Source organism: Ilyonectria robusta (genome assembly GCF_021365365.1).
Source record: "Ilyonectria robusta strain PMI_751 chromosome Unknown BGZ61scaffold_15, whole genome shotgun sequence".
Lineage (NCBI taxonomy): Eukaryota > Fungi > Ascomycota > Sordariomycetes > Hypocreales > Nectriaceae > Ilyonectria > Ilyonectria robusta.
In genome coordinates this window covers 961,624-987,114 of record NW_025764449.1, presented here as the reverse complement: position 1 = coordinate 987,114, position 25,491 = coordinate 961,624, and the positions used below count along the sequence as shown (strand labels likewise).

The window sequence follows — 25,491 nt, the reverse complement described above, 5'->3', positions numbered from 1 at the left end:
CGTCGCAGATGCTGCACTCCGAGGGCCCAGTGCTGCAGACTGAGATGGGGGCTGACGGTCCGTGGTGTGTACTATGTAGTGTCTTGTATCCATCGTATCATGCCACCGAGACGAGACGCACTTCCATTGATCCATCTCTACCCATGTCTCGCAAGCCTTGCCATACGATGCCCAACCATGCGATACCTTCACCCAATCACTCAATCCCCTCTGTGGCAACCCCCGGCCATGCCATCCCACCCTCACTCACTCGCCCACTCGCTCACTCCCTCCTTCGGAATTTCCATCGCCTCGGGCGTCTCACTCTCTCACGCACTCACTCCCCTAACCCTCACCGAAGCCACAGACTGCACGCCTCTCAGACCTCTTCATGTACCAGACGTACCATTCTCCATGTTAGTGCTGCAATCCTGTGGCTCTATCCCCTCACCCCCCAACAAAAGCCGCCCACCGTTCTCCCCTCTCTCTCCACTCATTATCCCACGATATCCTCTACTGCCCGCTGCCCGGTCCCATGTCGAGCGCCACACCAAAACAAGGTGGATGCGGAGCCCGGGGGCACAGCGTGTTTCTTCCCTAGCGCCATTGACTACGTTGACTGGGCATCTCCTCCGCCCTCGAGGACAGTAGCATGTAGCATTTGCAACCCAAATTAACGAGGGTTGCGGACGGAAGGGAAGCAGGGTCGTCAAGCTGAGGGCGTCGCCTTTTCCCATATCGGGACTGCACACCCTACAGCTCGTCGTCAGCTGCTACTTGGCCTGGGCAGTCCCCGGTCAAAACCCTGACGCATGTCGGCTAACTCAGTGACAGGCGACAGGCGACAGGCGACAACCGATGGAAGGGTGGCTGGACCGGGGAGGCCAACGAGGGGACGACATTGGCGACTTGTACGAGAATACTACTCTGGCTGTGTTCCTAATGGTCAAGATCATGGTAATCACCGTTATGAGCTCAATTCTCAGCAAGGAGCGTCTATGGGTCGTGTCAACGGGCCTGATGGTGTCTTCCACCTAGATTGATAATTGCTGATTGATATCCTCACCGAGGGAGCAGCTTTGTAGCATGGTAGGATTGCACCGCCGAGCTATTGCCTACTTAGTACCAAGTCAACATTGGACAGTCAAACAATTCAGCCTCAAACAGTTTCGATTATCCAGTTTGAGGTCGATCCCCCATCTCAATATTGATATTTGCTACCCTATACCCAGGCCTATATTTCGCTAATTTTCCCTGTCTTCAACCCATGTTCTATTTCGAGAAAGGTAAAGAGTCATGTTTGGATTAGAAATGGATTCGAGCATTGTTGTCAAATCCTTAGAATGTATATTGTTAGGTCTCTTCACGTTAGCTTTGCCGAGTTCAGCATGTTCACTCAAACCAACCCAGATGAGAGGAGACCAATCTGAATTGAAAATTATTGTATTAAATGACGAGCAATACATCATCTTACTAAATTCATCTTGGTACTAAATCATTAGAGGGAATACCTCAAAAGCACAACCAGGCTACTATTCAAGGACGGTTCCATCGTCACTAAGATCTCTCGACAATCCCGTGCCACTTGTGAAATACGTTTTGCGGATCATATTTCACCTTGAGCTCTCGGAGACGAGGGAAGTTGACACCGTACGCGTCTCGTGGTGAGATGTAATCGGCTTCGATATTGATGTATCTGCCCACGGGTTCCTTGGATCCTTCCTCGCTGGGACGAGCACGATATCCGTTGGACTCACGAATCTGCGCACACATCTCTCGGTTGAATTGTCGAACGTCGCCATCAAGAGACTCGTCCTCCCAGCCAAATGCTGTCACTGCGTCGTAGTAGTCGCCTCGGTTGGCATAAGCAGTCGTATTCTGGGCAACGGCCCGGATCTTGTCAGTCGGAAAGATCTCTATCGCGATGACCGACTTGTCCATCCCCTTCCGAGCGTCACAGAACTCCCAGAACATCTCGGCAGTCTGTAACAAGGCCTGGGCATCAAGAGGCATTGTCACGTTCCCAGATCCCATTAGACGCCTAATGCCATGCTCGAAAATGGGGTTCAGCAGCGTGTTCATCTGCGCCGTCGACATCATTGCAGTGTTGTTCGCAATCGCCTCGACGGCTAGAAGCTTTGAAAAGTAGTCCTTGCCGTCTTCTTCCGAGCCTTGAAAGCAAGGGATCGCAGAGATAACGTGGGTTACGCCATCTGGGCCGTAACCTATGCCAAGAGCGAGGCAATGGCCATGTGAATTGTGCCGGTCGTGCAGCTGGTTGGCAACACCCACAAGTTCAGATAGCTTGTCAGATGAATAAGCCAACGTGCCGCTCCAGACCTTTCCTTGTTTGAAGACCCTACTCATAAATGCTGTAGCGACGCAGAAGTTTGCACCGGCACCGCGGATGGCCCAGAAGAGGTCGGGATTCTTCTCCTCGGACACTTCGGAAATTGTGCCATCCGCAAGGACAACCTCTGCCCAAATGAGATTGTCAATGGTGAGACCATGAAGCGGCGTGAGATAGCCATGGCCTCCACCTAATATCAGTCCACCGACACCAGTATGGTTGACAACGCCGCCGACAGTCGCGAGGCCGTAGCGCTCGAGAGCCGTGTCTACATCCTCCCACAGACAACCGCCGCCGAAAGTGACCGACATTTCTGCGGGATTGACATCTACATTCCTCATGTTGCTCATATCGATGACCATGCCGTCAGATGAGGATGTTCCACTCGAGGAGTGACCACCACCGCAAACTGTCAAAGGTATCTTGGTCGCAACAGCAAACTTGATAGCTGCAGATACCTCCATTGCGCATGTTGGCTTGACGACAACAGCCTAAATGGCGGTTAGTGACGTCAAACATCAACATCAAAGGTATCGCATACAGCTCTCCTTTCGCAGGCAGCGCTCCATCGCCGCAAGGCCGCCTCGTAGCCTGCATCTTGGGGGAGGAGGACTTGTCCATCTGGTATACCAGTCCGTAGTTGATTGAAGTCGCACATCATGGATAATGTCGATTATGTGATGCGGCGTTGCCGTGGCTCTGATGATCAACTTGCCCGGAAGGGAGCAAATTTACGAGATAGGCACCCGGATCATGACCTGGACACGGCGGGCTTTTCATACCAACTGAAAGTTTCACAATGTGCCGTGGTGGATCCAACTGGTTGTGTTGGTCGCTGGATCGACAGGCTGAGTGAGATATGTCGTAATACGTGGCAGCGGGGCTTCGGGAGCCGTCGGGCCGCATGTGACTTTGCAAGTGTCGTGGTCCGCGCCAACGGGAGAATGAGACAAGTCAGGCCGAACATCATACATCATCAACCGGGAGGCTTATCTCTGGCAGAACGTCCTTGAGAGTAAACCCGTACTTCTCCACGACGCTCTCCCCCCCGCTAAGACCCTTCACGATTCCATTTTCGTAGCCATGTCTTCCCCCCGCAAGCCATTTCTGTAGTGCAAAGCTCGTTCTTGTCACATCCATGACAAGGTGCCAGTTGTCAACCCCAATTGTCATGAACCCGGCAACCATGAGCGTCTTTATGAAGCGGGCGGGCCCTGAGTTGTGACAGCTAGGCACAATTGCCAACATGACCCAGACAAAGATGCCTATTGTCGCTTTCCAGGTCGGCAGGGTGACTGCCCACACCGATTGCCAGATCATGAGAAAATCGATTTCGGAGCAAATGTCGCTGGTTGGTGTGCGGTTCAGGATCGCGCGACAATAGATCAATGCAGTCTTGCGGACACAGCGATACATCCAGTCTGGCAGTTCAACAGACGGAGAAGATTTATCAGACCTATTGGACTCAGGGCTTTGTGCATCTTGCGCAGCCTTTGGACTGGTGGCCGCGGAACTGCCCCGGGAGTTGGGATTTTCTCTAGCAGGCGTGTCCTCTGGTAGCTCGGAAATGCGGTCAAGAACCCAACCGGCAGCTGTTACAACCTTCTGAAGCTCCTCAACGGTGGCCTGCTCAGGCAACATAAGAACAGTTTCGATGAGGTATCGTATGTCGTCTAGAATCATGGCCGTGCTGGGATGCAGCTGCAAGGAGTTGGCGCAGGCTGTGAATGTCGGCCACCCGAAAATGAGGGGAGAATTCAACGCGGTATGAAATGGTATCATGATAGGATCGTTGAACTCGAAACCTGGATGACCATATATTAAAGGATCGATTTCATGGGCGAGGGCCATAACGACGTCATGACTATAAGCCAATTAGTTTCGATTGTGTTAAAAACCAATGATGAATCCAAGTCACCATCTCTGAAGATGTGAAAGGGAGAACGCACATGATCACTGTCTTGCTCAGGAAGCCGTGTAGCCCCAACTTGCCCAAACCACCTCTCAGTCTGATCATCTGTTTGAGACCTCGAATGTGCGCTTTCAGATCAGCCGTGGCTCCCCAGTACCAGGAATCGATGACCATCTGGGCAACACCAAGGATGGAGGTGTCGCTAGTCATAGTGGCTTCGTGTTGAAGCTGCTCGTTAAGCATGTGGTACACCCTGCCCTTGTGCATCATGGCCAATGTCTTGGGGATATGACCCGTTTCAGAAAAGAAACAAGCAGATGTAAACAAAACAATTTGTAAGAGGAGAGGGTCTTGTACGCAACATGGAACCCAGTGCTTCATGAAGGCATTGTTAGGATCCGGATTTCCGTCCACGGACACTTTGAAGCGGCACAGCAATTGTAGATCTGTGAACCCATCAGCAGTCAGCGAGGTTCAACATAGAGGGTCTTGTGCAACACCTACGTATCCGCACAAGCTCCTTGTTCATCTTGGTTGGAGCCATGGGCAAAAAGCGGAGCTGTTCCATCGCGCCCTCGACGGGAAGAGCTAGGGGTCGGCGGGCGTCTTCTGCCGTTATGAGGGCCTTTGCGTCGTCATCTGTCCATTCTTTCTCCGGGATACGGTTGGCGATACTGAGACGACGTTCGAAAATCACACGAAGGTTTTCAAGCATGGTCTCGGGGTCATTCTCCTCGTCGAAGGTTACTTTGAAAGGGACCCAGGGGGTTGCTGTTGTCTCAGTGGGTGAGGTTTGATCAGAGCTGTGGTCTGATGAGGATGAGGAGTGGTTGGAGTCGGGAGAATCACCCAGCATCGCATGCGAGGACTCGTCTACCTGGAGGATAGCATCGTGGATCGCAGCAGGGTTGAGGTGACCGTAGGGGCCGTTTCTGACTGCCACCGCCATGGGCGGCCGCTCGGCCGCTCCCGCATGTGGATGCCTACAGTTATGGGTGTCAATGTCTGTGCATCCCGAAGCGGGGAGTGTCTCGGGTGGTGACATCTTGAGGATAACTCACCTTTTGGGGCTCTTGGCCTTGTATTCGCAGATGGGTTGGGGAAATCGACGGATACAGTTGGTACACGGCTGGCCTTGGGAACACTGCGACGAGTCGTGTTAACATCAAGGATTTGCCATGACATCCAGACGAGTGTCAACTACTGACTATCGCCACGGATGCGTTAAAGGAGAGGGGTAGTAGCGAGAAAGGTGAGCCGAACACCGGCAGAATGGGAGCAGGATATGAAGAGAGTCGGAACTGAGAAGGGAGCTTACCTTTTGCTTGCGACGACGGCACTCGGTACATGACGACGTCTGGCGCTCGGCACGGCGACGAGCGGCCTGTGTCTGTAAGGCCTCGGAACCCGGCATGGTGTTGTCCGTCGGGGATTCGACAGCACGGGATGGTAGGACGACAGGTAGGGTGACGGCCAACACGGACGCGGATGCGGACTCGGGAGTGGCACGGAGGGGGTAGGCTAAGGCGCCGGCTGGGGCGTCAAGCTTGGAACCAACCTCCACCTGACGGGCCCGAAGCTCCTCCGTTAGTCCAACCGGGGCACAGTCGGAGCGGAGGTGGTTGCGACAGGGGGCGGGCCGGCCCCGGAGTGTTGGTTGGGGAAGCGGGCCGGCAGTTGAAGACTAGGGTCAAAGCGGGCGATGTTGAATCTCGGTGTCTCTGCTTAGTCGAGGGGGGGAAGCGAGAGGAGGCGGGCGACCCATCCGCACGGTTCGGCGACGTGATAAAATGGGGGTAAGGTGATGAGAGTTGATAGAATGCAGAGAGAAACGAGGGGGTGCGGTGAGACGGTGAGGAGAGGGGGAGACCAGGTGAGATGTAGGAGGATAGAGGAGTTTGGGGCGTTGGAGATGAATTCAGGCTGCGGCAGCAACGGCTAGCTCCCAAAGGCGATGAGTTGAATGCAAGTTAGAGGAAGGGGAAATGCTGGATTGGATGCCGGTGTGGAGAGGGCACGAGATGCACCGGGGGTGGCGTCGCGGTGCTTGCTGGGCTGGTTGTCTGCCGGCTTGGTGTGTCTTGGGTTTGTTTGTTGGTTGGCGTGGCCGGGTTGGATCTCGATCTTGTTGGTTGCACAGCCGCAGATCTAGGCGTGCAGCAGTCCGGTGTGTATGTCCCGCAGCTGGAGTCTCGGGTAACACTGGACACCGGGGAAGCTCGTGCTGATGCCCGTCTGCAATGCTTGAAAAAAAGCTACGGAGGTGGTTGGTGTGGTTTTTGTGGTGAGAAAAAAAGACGACCCCTGGTTCGTTGCGGCTCAGTCGCAAAAAGTGAGCAATGGAGCAAACGAGTGAGTGTCTTCAATCAAGTCTGTCGCGCGCCTTGGTCATGACTCTCACGCTCTAGTCGTATCTCGTGCGTATCCCCACCAAAGAGACAAGCCTGGCGCCTCGCGCGGAAGTATGGAGGAAAATGACTGAGAAATGAGAGGAGAAGATGGGAGGGGCAGAGTGAGTCCAAACAGCCTCGTTTAGGCGAGGCCAAAACAAGCACAAAGGTGGCGAAAGGTGGAAAGGCAAAAATTGGTAGAAGCACTGCGCCAAAGCCGATGGGGTGAAGGCGAGACAACGAAGTGGAAGAGGAGTCGGAGTTGCTAGTCGTAGACGTTGACGTAGTCGAAGCCGTAGTCCCTGGCAGAGTCGCAAGTCGGAGTCGGCGTTGTAGGCGTTGGTCGGCGTTGCAGGCGTAGTAGTCCTGCAGGCGTAGTCGTAAGCCGCAGCGGTAGTCGCTGGCGCAGGCGCAACTGGCAGTCGCAAACCACAAGTCGCGAATCGGAGTCACAGCCGCAGTTGGCGCAGCGCACAAGATGTCCCACGTGGTCGAGTTGGGAGGACGGATGTGGCAAGCCAGTGAGCGTCGTGATGTCGCGTGGGCAGGTTAACCGATGTCACTGCTCTGCAGCTTTCTGTCAAAGGCCTCGATCGCAAGGGCACACGGACGGTAATATGTGTCGACCGTCCAAAAAAAAAAAAAACCCCGGGAACCCCGTGATCAAAAACAGGCCAAGGGGGGAAAACTGGAGGGACCAAAGAAAGAGGACCCAAGAAAGAGGAATGGCTTCGTCAGGGCGGGCCAGGACCACGACAGAAGACGGAGACGGAGATGGTGCCTGCCTTAAACCTGCCAGGAGTCCAGGACCGTCTGTACTTCCGTGCTTGCAGGTGCCCTGCGCCTTACTCTAGGGGAGGTCTGGAGCCGACTAGTCCACTTCCCATCGTTCGAGCTAGCTGGGAAGGCAGGTAGTTAGGCACAGCACTACCGGCGAGGACCAAGGGGAGGTAAGGTTGGCAAGCCTCGCACGGCAGTTCGAATCTACTACCACAGGCCCAGCGAGTTGGCCCGGATTTCGATTTGCGGAGGGCAAGGGGAGGAGAAAGAGGCGGAGGCGGAGGAGGATGAGAGGATGGGTGAGACGCAGGCACTGTGGCTTCCATGGGCTGATATGGCTGGCTGGTGCGTAGAGGATATGATATGGCGTCTTGAAAAGTGATGGGGAATAGTAGTTGGATGGGGGAAGGGCTGGTACACACAGCCAGTGGTGGGTGGGTGACATGTACACTACACTGTCTGTACCAGCCTGTTTGGTGTTAGGCTGGAGGGTGGGTTTCCTTTTCTTTCTTTCTGATTTCCGCGCCGCGCGAACTAATACCTTACCGCGTATTCACGAGCTCTAGGAGAGCTTGAACTGGAGCTCCTTTGCGAGCGAGGAGGTGGGTGCGCGTTGAGTGTCAGTGTGTCAGTGTGTGTGGGTGGGTGACAGCGACACCACCTTAACCCAGCTAAATTAATTACCCGTCGGTACCTTGCCCGGCCGGCTTGGACCACCGGGGGGCGAGGCCCGTCGCACTTCGGCCGGGGCTGACTGGATAACGCCGGGAACGGAAAGGAAAAAAGAAAAAGGAAGCATTATAGCAGGGCCGCGAGGGATTTTGGCGTTGAGCAGCTGCTTCAGATGGACTTTTGTCATGGCGCAATTGGAAGATGCGTGCGTGGTGCATTCGGATACGCTGCCTGGGTACGCTGTACGGGGACTGAGAGCTGGATGCCGAGGCTGGCGGTACCTGGATAGTTGCCCTGAGCTCATACGGGAGTGTTAGTGCCGCACATCCGCTCCACTTTGATGTGGCTCATACAGAGGAAGAAGCAAATGCAAGATGGAGTCAAGCAAGAGGGCAAGGTTCCCAAGTCTTGGTGCCTTCGTACCTTTGCATGGCTTCGTACAGCAGAAACGCTGCTGGCCCCTCTTGTTGAGGGGTACAAGAGGCTGGTCCTAGGAGCATCTGCTGGGCGGTCTCTCTACGTTGTCTACTCCGTATCTCGGCCGCTCACATGCCCGTTTCAACCACGATCGATCCATCCGCTCTATCCACTCCCCGCCCTTGGGTCTCGAAGAGAACGGCCAAGTGTGTGCACCTTTTTCCTGTTCTTGAATCCCGTAACGCAGATCCCAGAGGACGGACTCGGGGGCATCAATCCGCCCCGACAGCCCTTGCGCTAACAGATATGGTGGACATACACCCGCCCCCCGGCCCCAGGCTAGCCCGCGGATGTCATAGTGGACCCCCGTCCCAGTGTGAGAAGAAGTCTGTACATGGCTGACCACCCCTCTCACATCCAGTCGAGTGAAGATAGCACGTTGTTAAATTACAGTCAGAGAAGCCATGGCCGTCTGAGACCGGCGAGCGTGTTTTCGACGTTGATCGTTTCCGATTTGCGCCAATATCTCCCCTACTATTGGCAGCAACTTGCGACGTCCTAGGTCTTAGCAACAGCCATGTCTTTCTTCACCCGCATGCCAGAGCGCGATTCTGCCGGCGAGCGGGTCTCTCCGTCCCCTGTAGGCCTGTCGGCACGAATTAGTTAGTGCCTGGCGTCACCCTACTGTGGCCTCCAGTGCAGCCACAAGCCGTGCTCACGGAGTTTGCCCTGATACGGGCCACCCACTGTAGCCACTGTTGACCTCTACTGCAACACTGTTGCCCCCTGTAACCCAGCCCCCGGACAGGTCCCCTGCGCCATGTAGGATGGGATAGCCTTCCCACGGGCCTTCCGCTGGCGTGTTTGCGGCACGGGATCCTCGGATGAAGATCTTAGTATTACTCGTACAGCCCATAGTTTCCGTGCGTGGAGAGGGCGAGCACGTTGTTGACGGAATCATCCGTGATTTCACACTAACACCGTCAGCACTGACAAACCCGCTATCACGTCACGGTAGAGTTAGCGAGTTGAAGGGGGGAATTGGGAAGATGACCATTATTGATGGCAATTGCTCAACGTTCGAGGATCGCCCGCCACAGGGCCTTTGTCGGACCACTCGCCACACCTCCCGGGGCCCTTTGGATAGCCCCGGAATGAGAATGAGATAATGCTACCGTGCTAATGAGTTGCGTCGTATCCGTCGAGCCGTAGCGAGATCCAGGGCAGAAAGTAGGCGTGGAGCATATCGTATCTGCATTAGTATTCAACTGACACTGGCACTGACACTGACACTGACGACACTGACACTGGCACTGTCCCTGACTAGCGCACCTCATCTGATTGTCTTGATTCATCTCTATTCGTCTAGCTGACACACAATGGGACACTCGGCCACTTACCAATCCATACCCTCACCAGACAGCTCAAGAAGCTGGGGCGTCTAATGTAAAGCCTCGTGGTCCTTGCGCGCCTACCCCAGATGCGGCCATTCACTTGACTCGACTCTGCCCATACCAATGGGCTACCAAACTACCTACGTAGCACCACGATCATTCACACGTGTGTTGTTAGTGACAGAAACCGGGCCTCTAGACCCTTCCAGGCTTCCAGAGTCCCCGCCACATCCTCTGCCCCGTCAACTGCAATTTCAATGCGAGGCCGCCTCGTTCGCTTGATTGGCTGCCTTGTCAGCGTCACTCTCATTCCACTTCTTTGTCGCAACACCTCGCCATCACTACCATCCCAATCGCATCGCTCTATTATATTCCACTTCACTCTAGAGACGGCCATTGCTTTTACCCATCGTTTTGGGTCCCTCTTGTGCGAGTCATTCAAGCATCCTTTCCATTCAGTTTGGTTCAGTTCAGTGTACCTAAGTTCTAGTAAGAATCCCTTACACGTCCACATACTCGCTCTTCTCCTCCAGCGTCCTCCAACTGATAAAAAAAAAAGCCAAATCTTGGAGTATGTATTCCTTTCCCGGTGGTATCTAGATATGTTAGAACAAACATAGGAAACAAACAATCATCAACCCAAAAAGAAATATCCCCAACGCCATCCCTGCCTTCAGACATCCCGGGTCCCTTTCCCGGGACGGGTGAGCTGGCACCGGAACATCATCCCCAGCTTGGAACTGTCATAGCGACGGGGAACCAAATCGTGAAACAAAAACCTAGTCCCCCTATTCCCTAATGCCCTTCTACATTTTTATGACCTTGTTCATTTCCTGCCTCGGTAATCAGGCTTTCGGGCCATGTTCACTGGCGGCGGCTCCTCGTCGTCCAGAGGATACGGAGGCGTGATGGCGGGTGGTGGCCGTCTGCCTCCCTGCTGGCTCTCGGGGAGCGGTGTCTTGGGTGGGAGCGGCGGTGGCTCGATTCGTGTCGGAGGCGGACCTGCCTGCTTCGATGATGAGGACGGCCGCGGTTGCTCATCTGGGCTCGTGATGGATATCAAGTCAGACCCTGAACCGTCCCAGTACTGTGATGGGGTGGGAGCTGACACCGTGAGGTGATCCGGGCCATTGTGTTGGAGTGATGGGGCGCTTGCACTTGGCGCCGATGGCCTTGGTCGTTGGCCCGGAGGAGGAGAACCCCCCGAGTTCCCTGTGCTGGGACGGATGCGCTCATTGGAGCTGCGAGGGGAGGCATAGCCGTTGTGGATATGGAGACTATCCGATCCAGACTCGAACGACGACCGGCTGGGTGGACTGTGTGGCAGCGGCACCGTCATTGGGAAGTCACCAGGGAGCTCAACTGCGAGCGGAGACTCAAAGGTGGTTGAGGTTGACTTGACCAGTTCAGGGACTCCTCGGGCTGCTCGCTCGAAGCGCATCTTGGCTCGATAAATCTTGGCCAGCTTGGTCGTGACGCCTCGGATCATCTTCTGCTCGGCATCTTTGGCCATGTATCGCCGAGTTCCCGTGCTGATATCTCCCAGACGGTTCCACTCGTTCATGCCAAACTCGCCCACACCAATCTCGACGTTCAGGCGGTAGTAGTTCTCGACGTTGACTCCACGCTTCGAAAGATGTTCCCGGACCATGTACTCGTGAATCTTCTCGCACCCCTCGATCTTGGAGATCAGCCTCCGTCGTGCCTCGGCGAAGTCGCCGAGAAATCCTTCATACCACATCTGCGAGTTCGCATCGCTGCCTCTGGGGCGTCGTCCGGTACCGATACTGACGAAAACGCCTACTTCCCGTCCCGGCCACTCATTCACCACGGCCTCGTCCAAGGCTTCGGGACTGGGGTTGAAAGTGCCGACACCATCGTCATGGAAGACCGACTGACCGATCTGAATGGGCTTGAAAGCGAGGCCAATCGCGCAGGTTGCGCGACCAGCCTGCCAAATCTTGCAGTCGAATTCGGGGGGTGGCTCGCGTCGGGAGTCGTAGGATCGGAGAACGGCGGGCGGCGAGCCTCGAGGAGATCCCTTGTACACAGCAGTGACAGCGCTGATGCGGTCGTTAGTAACACCATCTACAATTTGGGGCAGTCTGGGCTGGTATGGCTGGAAACTTACGTCTTGGTGCGGTTCTCTCGGGAGTCGTACAACCTGGCGTTGGGGTCGCCATGCCTCGAGCTCATGGACGGGCGGGACATTTGGGCGGCAGGGCTGCGAGCGCTGAAGCTGACGACACTGGCGTTGCTGGCATGGCGCCTTGGCGCGGCGCTCGAATAGAGGGCGGGGTTGAGGGGGCTGAAGAGATCAGGCTCGGACCCGTCGTTGCCCTCCTTGTCGTTGGCAGTGTGTTCCTGGACACACTGCTTGATGGCCTCCTCAAGCTTGCTGGCCTTGAACAGGGTGGATCGGTAGGGAATACCGGCGATGGTCTTGTCCGTCTCAAACACCATGCGGGTGAGGCGGACGTAGAGCTCCTTGCAAGTCTCGATGTCCAGGCGCAGGCGACCGAGCATGAGGGCGATCAGACCGCCGGTGCCGGTGCCCACGATGAGGTCGAAGTGTTCGCATGGCTTGGGGATCTCGTGTCGGCGGGGAGCGCGGCCTTCGGTTTCGACAAAGGTTCGGTGCATCAACTCCTGGATGATGATGAAGATGGAGTAGCCGCGGACACCTCCTCCATCTGGCAGGGCAAGTTAACAAGGGCTTCAGCCGACATTTCGAGGCTCGCAATAAAATGAGCGGGCGCTTACCTAGCGACAGGACACGGAGGGGCGGTCCCTTTGTGGTGTCCTTCCTCCTGACTCCATAAGAGTCCATGGGCGCGGGGTATGTCTGGGCTGGATTCGCCCTGCTGGAATGTGTTTGACTTGTGATTGAAGATGTTGCGTGTTCCTGGAGTAGCGACGATCGGATTCGAGTCGCTGGGTGGGTTGTTGAGGAGTGAAATGCAGAGTCGCAATCCGTCGTTGCAATGCGATGGAGAAGGATGTATGTAGGTATGTAGGTAGGTATGACGGGGTAAAAAGAAAGCGTCCTGTCAGGTAATAGGTACGAGCTGACTGCTGGTAGCTGGATGCTTGTTGGTCACAGGTTACAGGTTGACATGCAGCGCAGCAAAATCGGCGTTGGGCAGCATGGATCTTGGAAAGATGGCGGGACGGCGCGAAGTACCTACCTACGTAACGGTACCCGCTTACAGCTTAGGGCCGCTGAGTAGGGCAGGCTGCCCGGTGCTCACAGCGCTGAGGCCCTGTCAGTGTGACGCAACAGGCGCAAGCACGCAAGAACCCGGCACGAGCGGGCAGCCCGAGCGCCTGAGCTCCCGCCTCTTTCAGCGGGGTCGCCTCGCCAATTCCAGGGGATCGGTGGACAGCTTCCAGTGGCCGCACGCCCACTAACAGGGCAGAAGGCCACGCTGCTACGGCACTGCGGCGGGGACGAACTGGCGGGAGACAGGGTGCGAAGAACAGCAGCGAGCTAGAGACGCCGGGCGCCACGGGAGGTGCCCGGGTGCCCTGCCTGTAGGTAATCCTATGCATGCAGTTCAAGGTTGAGAGATGGGCAACTTGCAAGGCGGAATCCACATCAACTTCTTGATCGTAAAGGCGACGGGGCAGACAATTCTACGTGCGACGGATTACGAAAAGTACCATTGGTACTGAGGTACTTCTGCCAGGCTGCCATCTAACCCTTCGTCATTGCTTGGTGGAACCAGTCACTACAAGGTGGGAGTGGCTGTGCAGCGGCCCTCGGTCTTGGCTCTCGGATTTAGAGTGGGAGGTCTTTTATTATAATCTGCGCAGCGGACTTTGTTGCGTAGACGAAGGGGGCTCTTGGTCTTTGCTGGACTTCGCCTCTTCCTCCCTCCTCGCCTCCTCGCCTCGTCTCGCTCTCGGTTACAACATATGCTGTGTCCGTATTCCTTCCGCCGGCCAGTGAAGTCTCAGCCTCCGCCGGGGCCGTCGCATGGGGACGAGAATCCGGATCGATCGTTCCAGGGTGCTTCCAGGGTGCTTCCAAGGGGTGGGTAAGCCCACTCGAGCCCGGTGACCATTCTGGTTCCAGTCGTTTCCGCTGTTTCCGTCGTTTCTGTTGGTTTGACTGGTGGCCAGCTGCCGGGTGATCCAAGGCTGCGTTCGCCAAGCCAAGATCCTGCACTTGGTATTATACAAACTGGTACCTACTGTGTAATCGCAAGTTCTACAGTATGTATCTAGGAATTTACTGAAACTGTGACTCGCCAACTATGAGCAACGCAATTGGTTTGCGATGGGCAATTTGGCGTCCACCTTGGGCTGTGCTTGTGTGCGCGCTGTGCACTGTCTGCCAAGGTTCAATTCGACGGTTGAATTATGGAGACGGAGTGGCTGTGCTTCGCCACACTCGAGCCTTCTCTCGTCGTCATCTTCAGCTCTCATGCCCCTCCCTCTCCCAGTCGGTCGCTCCAATCCACCACTTACGGCCATCTAAAGCCCGGACATTCCTGGGGTACCCTCGGATACCGCATCAAAGCAGGCATATGTCTGTTTCAAGCCGCTATAAACAGAACAGATTTGCGTCCCTTTTTAGAAGCGATTCACCACTATCTTGAATGGGTGGCGAGCCGGACCACTAAGAGGGAGCCCACCACACCCGAGACACAGCAGCAAGCCGTGTATGAATTCATACATGTGGAAGAAAAGGTGGAGGGAGTTCGGCGAATGCAACGAACCAATTAGACGCTTCGGAGACGCAGCTTTAAAGTAAATTGGGCATTGGGTGACTGGTCGGGTTTCCCAATGCACCTCTGTCTCCCCTACAACTCTGCTGTGATGTGATTGCAACGGCGTCGAGGCTACCTCGCTCTTGGCACTAGTAAGAATTGCAGACGAGGCTGATAGCCCATGTGCTTCCCATGCCTATCCATGCCCGCTCACGCCGTGGTGGGTGTGTGGCCTCACACCAAAAAGGCATGAAACCAGTCACATCAACTCGGCAGAAGCTGCAGGGCGGACAGATGCATGCACGCCCAAACTTCCAAACATCAGACTCCAAGACTCTAGACTCGAACTGCCAACACTAACTGATACCTCGAGTCCAATCAAGTTCCACAGTCCTGCTGCTGAAAATGCAGCCTACTCGGAAAGAAGCCACCGCCTAAGAATGCACCATGAAGCTGTCGAATCATCTGCCCTGTGGCACCAGGCGGACAATCCAGGCTTGCACCCATTCGGCTTGACAACACAACAATGTTGGGGACGAACAAAGTGCGGAAGAGGGGTTTCCATCGAGGGAGAGGAGGGGAAGGGATCTTGCGTTGGGACATCCATCTATGATCCCGTCACCCGTCCTCCAACGCCCATTATCCCAGGGAGCACCATGCAACCTGGAACCCTGCCTCAATGGCTGACGACGCAGCTCCGGATTGGAATTGAGTTGACAGTCTACCCTCACGATTCCCTGGACAGTCAGTATGAGAGACAAACAGGCCGTGGCGGCCCTTGCTTGTCTTTTCGTGTTAATCAGTGCGCCAAAGTGGGGGTACGAAGTCGAGTATTTGTCTACGGTGATGGCGAGTGAGTTGAGGCTGGCTCCTCAGACTGAGGCGGCCAAAAGGACAAAGCCAACCCGGCCTGGCATGTACGAATATGTACGAAGCACCCCACTTTGGATCATAACAAACAGCAACCTCACATATGCAGCCATCACAGCGGCCAACGGGACGAAAGCACGGCCTCATCTCCTCACCCGGCTGACTTTCACCTTTCCATGGTTGCAGTCTATGGTGGCCGGTATTTTGATGGACATGGACCTTGGGAACCTACCTTTTTCCAATACCCGCCAATGTCAAGTAAGACAAACTCCGACTTACCTCGGGGAACTTGGAGAGGAGGTCACCGACCCTGTGCCGCTTTGGCCGTCTCGTCGGCTCGGCGGTGAAGCATGAGTGAACGGGCGAGACAACGAGACAGCCCTGCCTTCGGCATGGATGAATGGGTGTGTGGATGGATGATGTGCTGGACAATGGTATGTCCACGACTGCCGGTATCGAACTGGGCGGCAGCCAGGCTGGACTGGGCTGCTTGCTGGGCTGCGTTCCTGCTGGACCCGGCTGGGACTTGGGAGGGGGCTGAGCCTATCATGATGATGCGAGCTGTGCCTCTTGCTGCCGGTGCTACTGTAGCGTAGCCCTCTCGGCCGTCTCATCCACTCGCGGCCCTCTCTGTTGTCCTCCGGGCGACCTCTCACTGCCCATTCCGAGATTGTCTCTTGGCCACTCCGTCCGCTTCGTCCGCAAATCATGCACCGATACTCGGACACTTCTGGTCGCCCACCATTGACAGTCGCCGGCCGGGGTGGAAGAGGGGAGGGTGCGCCATTACTCCACTCGACGGAGGCCGCGGCCGCATCGTCGGGTAGCTAGGGTGGGGAGGTGCTAGCTGGAGTGGTAAAGTCATACAGGCAGGCAGGTCTCTGCTTGCTGACATTGGTGTTAGGAGGCGGGTCTCAGTCAGGTGCCAGATGAGACCGGTTAGGTAGGGCATGTGCCTCATCCGTGCAACGGACAGACGAGGGGAGCAAGTCGATGGAGCTGTTGGGACTTTGGGAATGGGGCTGTTAATCTTGAATGTTCAAGGAGGGTAGACCGTATACCGGGTGCAGTGGGAGCTGCACACACACACATGCAAAAAATAATTAGCGGAAGAGGGAAATAGAGTGAGGGGGACGGGTGTAAACAGAGCGCGCCATTGGCTGCAGATGCACCAGAATCAGCCGGCCGCGTGTCTGCAGTATCGTGTAGCGTGGAGGTAGATGGTTTGTAGTGTGTAGAGTGTAGCAGTGTAGGCCGAGCGGAGGAGGCTGCGAGTATAACGGAGTAGTGCGGACTGTGTGGACTGTGTGGACTGTATGGAATCTGTGGACTCGGCGGACTGTGTGTGGTGTAAGGTAGGTCTGAAGACTGGAGATGCTGCAGGTAATTCCTGCTTCTCTGCTTGGCTGGCCCGCTGAACCCCCGTTATAGGCCTGCTGGGTTCTCTTTCCGCCTTCTCCCCGCAGACCGTACATGCTCAATCAAGCGGGTTTTCCCACGTTGTTCCCCTCTCTCTACGCCGTATCTGTCATCCGCTGCCCGCCACCCGCCCTTGCAACCTTGTCAAGAGTGATCCTTGGCCTTTGGAGGATGAAATTGTCTTGTTTTCTGGGCTGACGTACAAAACACCAGGAGAAACGGCATGTCCGGGTTTGTGACAGCCCGAACTTTGCGTACGTAGCCGGGTTGCTTTGTACGGTGGGAGCTGTGTGGTGTGAGTGAGTGAGTGTGTGAGAGCATGTGTGAGGTGAGAGCCCAGAGGTGAGAGGCTGACGGGAAGGCGGAGCCCGCCCCTCTCGGCTTGCTTTGTTGCCCTCTCCCGCCTGCTGCTGGCCCTGCCGGGTGCTGCTGGGTCGCTCCTGCCTTCTCCCTGTCCCCACCCCGTTTGTCCCGTCGAGGCGTCGACGCAAAAAGCCCCATTTCTGCACTGTCCGCGGGTCCTTTGCGCTTCGCCTACCAGCCAATCACAGGCCAATACTCCCCCACATTTCCACATTGGGCTCCAGAGACACGACAGCCTTGCGCGAGCCTCGATCCCCCAATTCCAGCCTACGCCAGCCTTATTCCCTCTTCTCTTCTCTCTCGCTCTCACGGGTCTCGGTCTTCGCTCCCTCTCACCCGCTTCCTCCTCTCTTGCTCACTCTCTTAGGCCCCTCTCCGTTTCTCTGCCTTCCTTCTGGGCCTCCTGTCCCTATTTTGTTTTCCCTCGTAAACCCCCGTCTCTTTCCCTCCCCCCTCCCAGTGTCCCTCGGTATCTCCCGGAATCTCTTCAGTCTATCGGTCAATCTCTCTCCAGCTCGCGGTGTGGCCTTGCCCCCTCTCCACCTCTTCTTCTCAGCCTCTCGGCACTTCGTCCACGCGCCCTCGACTCTCCTACTGCCAGCGTTCAGCCTCGAGCCCTCATCTCCGTCAATCTTGGCCCCTCTCCTCCATCACCTGCTCCTGGTCATCGTCCACCCGCTGTTTTACCCGTCCGCCAATCAATGGTCCCCTACCAATAGCCACGACAATCCCTCCTCCGAACCGTCGACCACCGCCTCTCGTCCATGGAACCCTCCAGCAAAAAGCGGAAGCTGGCTCCCAAGGTCAATGCTACAACTCCCAAGCCTCAGCCTGCCCCGTACCCCCACGAATCGGTCAGCCCCTCCGCCCTCGAACCACCCCGAATGTCCAGTCACCATTTGTGCTAACTTGAGCTCGTTCAACAGCCTCAGCAGCACTACCCCGTGCAAGAAGCTCCCATTACCGAACGTCATGACTTTGAGTCCTTTGCCCGCCACCTCCAAGATGCTGCCATGCTCATCCAGCGCCAGACGGAGCGCCCACCATACACTGATGTCTCCGTTCTGCTGTTGAGGTGGGAAGAAGACGAATCGGTTGACGAGGATCTCGTTGCATTAGAGCAGGTCTTTCAGAAACAGTACAACTTCCGCACCGAACGATGGCATATTCCCACGGTCCCTAATCCCAGCATCAAACTGGGCGTTCAGATGGCCTCATTTCTTGAACATGCCAGAGCCAATCACCTCCTCATTATTTATTATGCTGGTCACGGATACGCAGGTGCCGATGGCCAGCTCTTTTGGGCGTGGTGAGTAGGCTGTTATTTGACCAGATCCGACTCCCGTGTCTGACCACCTTCATAGCAATGCTCGGGAAGACGCTGCAAAGCTAAAGTGGGACGGCGTTCGCTGCCTGTTCGAGGATGCTCAATCAGACATCCTCTTACTGCTTGATACATGCTCAGTACCAGATCCCCCTACAGCTGGCAGCCATGGAGTAAAACAGGCCATTGCTGCCTGTTCCCCGGATCGCAACCAACCAGATAGCTCAGAACGTTCCTTCACATCTAACATGGTGGAAGCATTGCATAAACTTGGCTCTGGGAGACCTTTCAGCGCCCAGAGACTGCATGAGGAGGTCTTTGCTCAGAAGCAGCAGCACACGCAGGTTTCCCGTACAACTAATGGAGCCACTGGAAACCCGCCGCCTGCTGCCCAAACCCCCATCTTCTTCACTCTCACACCCGGAAAGGGGCAGAGTCTTAGTCTCGCACCGTTGCCGGCCCGGACACAGACGGGTTTGCAAAATGGCACGGATGCGGATGGCCAGGGTGCGAGGGATCGTGAAGACCAGCTCATCGATCCCGAATCCGTTGTTGATCTCAGGTTTGATGAACCTCGGATCCTCGTCTGTACCACATTTGTTGGTGATGCAAGCCCTGACATGTCATTCTTCTCTCAATGGCTGCACAACACGCCTCCTCTCGGGGCTAAGATTGCTGTCGAGGGTATGTTTTTGGGTCCCCCCACAATGCTCCTCATTTCTATGCCGCACTCCATTTGGAACGTGGTTCAGCATGATAAAGTCTGCTGCTTCCTGGGATATATCAGCTCGCATAACATGATCCACCTGTATCAAAGGTTGGTTGGCTCTTCTGGAATCAAGCCATCGGCCAAGGAAGTGGAGGACGGCCGCATCCTCCTGGAGGCCAGGGAACATGCCGTAGGAACTCCTGCACGCATACGCCGTGAAGGGGATGGCCATGAACACACATTCCACTCCTCTGCCTCGAGAGATGGACCCACTCCCGTTGATCGACCCGATTATGTCCCCCAGACCAGTCCTACAACCAGTTCCTTCGTACCCATCAATGCTGCGAGCATCCACGTCAAACCAAAGGATGAGGGGGAAGATTCGGCAGAGATGCAGGAAGCAGCAGAGCAGCTGAAGGCCCTCAGCCATGTTCGCCACCGAAGCGATGAGACCCCTAAGGGAGTGGACAGACCCCGAACGATCTTACCCGATGGCTTGCCTGAGGTTAGGACTGAAGAAACGAACTCGCATGATGCAACTGAATCTGGTGCAGATGACTCCCTGGCATCGACGGATTTCAAAATGACACCGAATTCGAGATCGAAGGCCCCGAGACGGTCACTCCCGAAACAGGACACACGATGCAATCATTGCAGTCATACCCCTTTCAAGGATTCGTCTTCCCTGCGGAAGCACATCGCTGCTGCCCACACTCGGCCGTTCCCTTGTGCATTCTCGTTCGCTGGCTGCACAAGTACGTTTGGGTCCAAGAACGAATGGAAGCGGCACATTGCCTCGCAACATCTCTGCCTGCAGTACTACCGTTGCTCTGCTTGTACACAAAGCACCACGGAAGGCAGGGGCAACGAATTCAACAGAAAGGACTTGTTTACGCAGCACCTGCGGCGGATGCATGCTCCTTTCCAGATCAAGAGGGCGATTGCAAAAGGAGACAGCAAACTTCAAACTGAGTGGGAGACCCACGTCAAAGAAATGCAGGTGTCTTGCCTCGTTCAACGACGCCACCCCCCTCAGCGGTCAGCATGCCCCAAGGCTGACTGCCAGACGGTCTTTGAGGGCCCTACGTCATGGGATGAGTGGACTGAGCACGTTGGGCGCCATATGGAAAAGGGAGAAGGTCAGAGGTTAGGTGTTGACCGGCTTCTCGCAAAATGGGCGTTGGATGAGAACATCATCGAACCCAAAGCAGATGGCGAGTATCGGCTGTGCACAGGAAATGGAGGAGGAACCGGGAACGGAGTTGGACCAACAGTGTTGGATCATAAAGACCCTACCACTGTGTCATTGGTGGAGAACTCAGAATCCGAGGAGAAGTCGACAATTGAAGCTAAACCTACAGAGGACAGAATGGAGGTTGATGCGACCTAAGCCGGCTGACACAAAAGGAGGAATTGACTGGACCCAGGTTTTTTTTTTCCTATTCGCCCTCAGGAAACGACGATTGGCGAACTCGCGACAACGATGAAACGACGTACATGACATGATATATTTCTTAGTTTGGAGGATGGATCGCTCGCTACATGGCGATGATGTCCACGCGTGGATGCTGACACGTTATGACCAGGCGTTTTGTGTTTAACATGCTCTGAGAGTGCACATGTCATGAAGCAATGACGAATGTGTCGACGTATATTTGTATGAGAGAGTGAGAGAAAAGAGCAGAGCAAAAAAGTAACGGGGAAAAAGGAGAAGAAATCTGGATTGTGTGATGTGCCGACGATAGCTAAAGAACGAATTGAAGCGTAGTGCCGGATGAAATGACTTTTTATATGCCCGACGAATCAACCACGTGAACTTTTTTTGCGAGATGCTAGTGCTTCAATGCTTTCTCAACAGAAAGCAATGGCACTGGATATATCTCATGCCAAGGTGTGTTGGTGATGATGTTCAATGTAACCCCTGTATAGAGATATCATAGACACCTGATAAGTACAAAACTCCACTTGACTATCCGGGGCTAGCCCAAGACAAGACAAGACAAACCTCTAATAAAGACGACCCAAGACGGCCCTAGCCAGCAAGACATGAACTTTCCGACGCCTCCAAACCCCCACGATCCGTCTCCGTCCCCATCCCCGCTTGCGGCTCGACACCAACAACAACAACAACAACAACAACAACTCCCTCTTCACCCGCAGATATCACCTCAACAGCAGCTCGCACAGCAACTTGCGCAGCAACACCTCAGCAACAGCAACGGCACCAACAGCGGCGGTGGAGGCGCTGGCGTCGGCACTCTGCAGGGCCAACAACAGCTCCAGCTCCATCAACAGCAGCTGCAAAGCCAGCAACAGGCGCAGCACCAGCAGCACCCGCAACACCACGCAAACATGATGAACGGCATGAACGGCACAAACATGGCCGCCGGCATGCCCGTGCCCACTCCCGCCGGCCACCAGGCCGAGCTCAACTATATCTACGGCATGGTCGAGGAGCTGAGCCGCCAGCTCGCGGAGAATCGTCGCGTCACTGAGGACATTGTCAGCGGGCTGGGTCGCGTACGGAATCGCGCCAGGACGCATGCCTTGGGCAATGACGAGGTGATAGACGGCGCTGCGGAGGACCTCGGTAGTACGTTCACCCCCGATTTCAAAGGCAACACGCGACTTGACAAGGCTCACTGCTAACATGTCTCCCCCACCAGGCCAAGAGCAAAACTTGGACGCCCTCATTTCTCTCCTCTCCGAGTCCCTCGAAAAGGCCAAGTTTAGCCGCGACGCCAACGCCAACCTCCTATCCCAGTACGCAAACGCCATGGCCCTCATGCTGCGCCAGTTCCACGAATACAAGACCAAACATGTCACCGATGTAGCATCCTGGCACCGCTCCTACCGCAAGCAGCTCGCCGATGCCCGCGACGAGAACGCCCGCCTGCGCGAGCAGATCTGGACCATGCAGCACCACGCCGGCAAGGCCAACGACAGCCTGCGCGACTTCCGCCGCAAGTACGACGAGGACGAAGCCCGCTGGGACCGCCGCGTTGACGACAAGGCCGCTCGCCAGGAGCTGCGCTTTTGGAAGCGCATGGCCATGCCCGAGCTCGAGGATGACGACTTCTACTGGAGCGATGACGACGACATCATCGACCCCGCCGAGAAGAAGCGACTCCACGAACTCGATCTCAAGGCCGCGCAGGAGCAGATGGACAGCCAGGCTGAGGACAGCGACGGCGGCGGCCAGTCGGGACAGCAGATGCACGTCATGGGCATGGGCATGGCAATGGGGATGCCGATGAGCATGATGGGCGGCATCGCCATGCAGCGCGAGGACTCGGCGGGCGGCCAGCCTGCGCTGCCACCGCGACCCCTGAGCGCGGCGTCGAGTACAGGCTCGACGGGGCAATGAAGAGGGGGGGGGGGGTTGGCTTGATGTGCGTCTGGACTCACCGCGGACAAGATGGGATGAAAGGGGCTGCGTTTTTGATTCAGCGATACCCAACTGTAATGAATAAAGGGCAAAGAAGGGCACAAGGGCCCAGGACGGTGTTTTGTATTTGTACAATTTGGGAGGGAACTCAGGGATGATGGTTGGGCTTTTGTAGTCGGCTGTTAGAAAGGAGGTTAGATTTTGCATCTTCAAGCATCTACGTTTAGGCACTTGATGTTGCCCCATCCGAATCCTGTCGCTTATCCTCGATACGTTGGTGTGCAATTTGTTCCCCAGAGCCACGCGCCTCGTCATAATAGTACATCTCATATGATTACACAGGACTAGAATCCTGCCATACCCAGTAAATTCCCAAAATCTCAACCCTCATACGCCTTGCATCAGTATCCGCTCTGTTCCTTGCGGCCGCCGTCCTTTCCCTCCCCCTCCCCACCTCCCTCCTTAGATGACGACGCGGCCGCCTCGCCGGCTTCCTTAATGCCTTGCTCGTCGCCGCGCAGTTTGGCAAAGTAGGCCTTGATGTCCTCGGCGCCAATGGCCTCGCCGCTGTCGGCAAACTGCTGGAAGAAGGGCTTGAGGCGCTCCTTGAGGTGGTTGTAGGCCATGACACCCTCAATGGCCTTGACGCGGTCGACGTTGCGCAGGGCGCTCTCGCCACGTTCGAGGAGGCTGCCGCTGCCGTTTGTGGAGCCGCCGTGCTGCGAGGCGCCCTCCTCGGACATGGGCGGCTCGTAAACATCCTCCTCCTCCGTCAACTGCGGGTGGGCGTTCAGGCTCTGGAAGCACGAGGAGCAGCGGCAGAACTTTTCCCGGAAGTCCTCCTTGAAGAAGAGGGAGAACTGTCCCTTGGGTGCGGGTGAGAGGTTGCGGAGCTTGCAGTCGGAGTCCTCCTTGGTGGATGATACTTCCTCGGACGGCGCAGCTAGAACGGCGGGGGTTTCGTTGGTGTCGGAGCCAGCCTCACTCTTCAGACGCTTAGCCTCTGTGCTCTCTTCGTCATCATCATCGGCCTTGCGCTTGCGGGACACCAATGTTTGCTCCACCGGTTTGGCCTCCTCTTCTGGCTTGGCTTCCTCCGCCGGCTTGGCTTCTTCCATCGGTTTGGCTTCCTCTGCTGGCTTGGCCTGCTCTACTGGTTGAACCTCAACCGACTTGGTCTCCTCCACCGGCCTGCCTTCAAGAGTAGACTTAGCCTGGTCTACAAAAACAGCAGGGAGGAACCCAGAGGTGCCAGCGTAACGCTTTACCCAAGGGTTTGCTTCGACGCACTTGTAGCAAAGGAATCCCTCGAAATCCTCTTCCTCTGGGAATCCTGGGGGCATGGGCACCTCGTCGTCGTCATCCTCCTCCTCAACGACGGCCGTCTCATTGGCCGTCTCTTCAGCTGGTTTCTCACTAGACTCTTTTTGCTCTTCGTTGCCCTCGGAAATGGTGGTCAGCTGCTTCGCACCATCGGCGCCTTCCTGGGACGGCTTGTTTTGCTTCTTCTCCATTTTCTCGAACCAATTGGGCCCCATGCCCACTAGGCAGCCTGGGTGATACCAATCTTCACCACATCCACCAGTTTCCTGTGTCCCCAGACCAAGGCACTGGAACATGGTGCCCTTTTGCTGAAAGGGGTCGTAATCGCATTCGCAACCACAAAATCGGTTACGGAAATTGTGGTTGTATTTGTTGTTGGCATCAGGCTCCTCCGAGTGGACTCCACCGCGGGTGTTGGTAGTCTCGTTGGTGCGCAAGGCGCATGGGCTAGTCGCTGGGATTCGAGTCGTGCCGCAATCGCAGGTGAAGTTTCTCTTCTGGAAAATCTCGACGAGGGTATGTTCGCCATGGCACTGGACGGAACAGGCGTAGCAGACACCAGCGGGGTTCCAAGCACCGCCAGCCTTTGCAGGCGGAGGATTGCAGGTCAAGCAAGCAAAGACATTTTGCCGCAATGGACCGAGGATCTTGGTGCAGTGCTCAATGCTCTAGGGAAGGTAAGTAGGTAGGTCGATGGGTATGGGAGGGTAATGGCCGTACGTAAGGAAGGGCTTCGCGGGCATCAGCCTCAAGGAGTTCTTGGCTGCGGATGAACCTAGAGCTGTTAGAAGAGCGCATTCAAGAAGCGGGATTGATGCTTACTCGGCTGCCGTCTGGGAGTCGTTGGAGGCATGCGACCTGCCAGAGAAGCTGTCTTTGCGCGCGATGCCGGTTTGCGCGGGTTGGTCCACGGCCAGAGCAGGCGCCGAGGAATCAGCATCCGTCGACATGATGGAATGGGGATGGAATTAAAAGGGGGAATTCGAAAGGGATGAGGCGCAGTGGGCGATGGAAAGATGGTGTTCCGATGACGAGGAATGCAGCCAAGCTCCACGGTCGCAGTGACGATGATGCTGGTGGGAAGTGAGGAGAGTCAGCCTCGATAAGAAGCGTGAGGGATAGGTGACAGAATACCGCGAACACTGTGTGGCGTAGATATCTCAGCATATGTGGCTAATATTTTGTCTTGGGCTTAGAGACCGTGCTCCAGGTACCTTGGTGCGCTGTGGTCCCTGTGGTCAACCACTTTACGCGTTAATGCCAGCCCGAATTAGCGCCGTCACTTTACGCGTCGGAATCGCGTCTCGACACGCGAAATTGCGCTTCTCCTTCTCGCCCGCCTCCACTTTCGCTTGATCTCGCCTGTATCCTCCCTCTGGCCTCTTTTTGACGACACAACAGCACAACCCCTCCATCCCCATCCCCTGCACCCGCCACTTTGCCGTTGCCCCCTCAACTTGGACATCTTCACACATATTTCAGGTGT

The 25,491-nt window shown here is 55.8% G+C and overlaps 5 protein-coding genes across 5 annotated transcripts; 2 read left to right on the top strand and 3 right to left on the bottom strand.

Annotated features, from left to right (window-relative positions):
* Positions 1-1,536: 1,536 nt before the first annotated feature.
* Positions 1,537-5,655, bottom strand: BGZ61DRAFT_480432 (uncharacterized protein; the record flags this gene model as incomplete). The annotated part of the gene is made up of 8 exons (XM_046249189.1): positions 1,537-2,820; positions 2,871-2,950; positions 3,112-3,239; positions 3,357-4,193; positions 4,279-4,687; positions 4,746-5,224; positions 5,303-5,385; positions 5,560-5,655. The coding sequence occupies 8 exons, from the start codon at positions 5,653-5,655 to the stop codon at positions 1,537-1,539; spliced, it is 3,396 nt and encodes a 1,131-aa protein (XP_046102082.1).
* Positions 5,656-10,617: 4,962 nt separating this feature from the next.
* BGZ61DRAFT_60439 (acyl transferase/acyl hydrolase/lysophospholipase) lies at positions 10,618-13,031 on the bottom strand. The gene is made up of 2 exons (XM_046256903.1): positions 12,026-13,031; positions 10,618-11,957 (listed from the first exon to the last, which is right to left on the bottom strand). The coding sequence occupies exons 1-2, from the start codon at positions 12,535-12,537 to the stop codon at positions 10,721-10,723; spliced, it is 1,749 nt and encodes a 582-aa protein (XP_046102081.1). The 5' UTR covers positions 12,538-13,031; the 3' UTR covers positions 10,618-10,720.
* Positions 13,032-17,553: 4,522 nt separating this feature from the next.
* Positions 17,554-21,091, top strand: BGZ61DRAFT_424438 (uncharacterized protein). The gene is made up of 3 exons (XM_046243605.1): positions 17,554-18,115; positions 18,188-18,570; positions 18,626-21,091. The coding sequence occupies exons 1-3, from the start codon at positions 18,026-18,028 to the stop codon at positions 20,682-20,684; spliced, it is 2,532 nt and encodes an 843-aa protein (XP_046102080.1). The 5' UTR covers positions 17,554-18,025; the 3' UTR covers positions 20,685-21,091.
* A 558-nt stretch (positions 21,092-21,649) lies between these two features.
* On the top strand, positions 21,650-22,661 carry BGZ61DRAFT_356824 (uncharacterized protein; the record flags this gene model as incomplete). The annotated part of the gene is made up of 2 exons (XM_046240820.1): positions 21,650-21,887; positions 21,961-22,661. 2 exons carry the CDS (start codon positions 21,650-21,652, stop codon positions 22,659-22,661), a joined length of 939 nt encoding a protein of 312 aa, XP_046102079.1.
* Positions 22,662-23,083: 422 nt separating this feature from the next.
* Positions 23,084-25,171, bottom strand: BGZ61DRAFT_507647 (uncharacterized protein; the record flags this gene model as incomplete). Its single annotated transcript, XM_046251921.1, has 3 exons — positions 24,828-25,171; positions 24,726-24,780; positions 23,084-24,673 (listed from the first exon to the last, which is right to left on the bottom strand). Exons 1-3 carry the CDS (start codon positions 24,953-24,955, stop codon positions 23,084-23,086), a joined length of 1,773 nt encoding a protein of 590 aa, XP_046102078.1. The 5' UTR covers positions 24,956-25,171.
* Between the last annotated feature and the right edge of the window lie 320 nt (positions 25,172-25,491).

What these genes read in the sequence shown, in the direction of transcription:
- BGZ61DRAFT_60439 (XM_046256903.1), bottom strand. Translation starts at nt 12,537, where the DNA reads ATGCACCGAACCTTTGTCGAAACCGAAGGCCGCGCTCCCCGCCGACAC. An exon ending in CGAGAGAACCGCACCAAGAC is followed by an intron (nt 11,958 to 12,025) that starts GTAAGTTTCCAG and finishes CGACCGCATCAG; the next exon opens with CGCTGTCACTGCTGTGTACA.
- BGZ61DRAFT_424438 (XM_046243605.1), top strand. Translation starts at nt 18,026, where the DNA reads ATGGAACCCTCCAGCAAAAAGCGGAAGCTGGCTCCCAAGGTCAATGCT. An exon ending in CCCCGTACCCCCACGAATCG is followed by an intron (nt 18,116 to 18,187) that starts GTCAGCCCCTCC and finishes CTCGTTCAACAG; the next exon opens with CCTCAGCAGCACTACCCCGT. An exon ending in GGCCAGCTCTTTTGGGCGTG is followed by an intron (nt 18,571 to 18,625) that starts GTGAGTAGGCTG and finishes CCACCTTCATAG; the next exon opens with CAATGCTCGGGAAGACGCTG.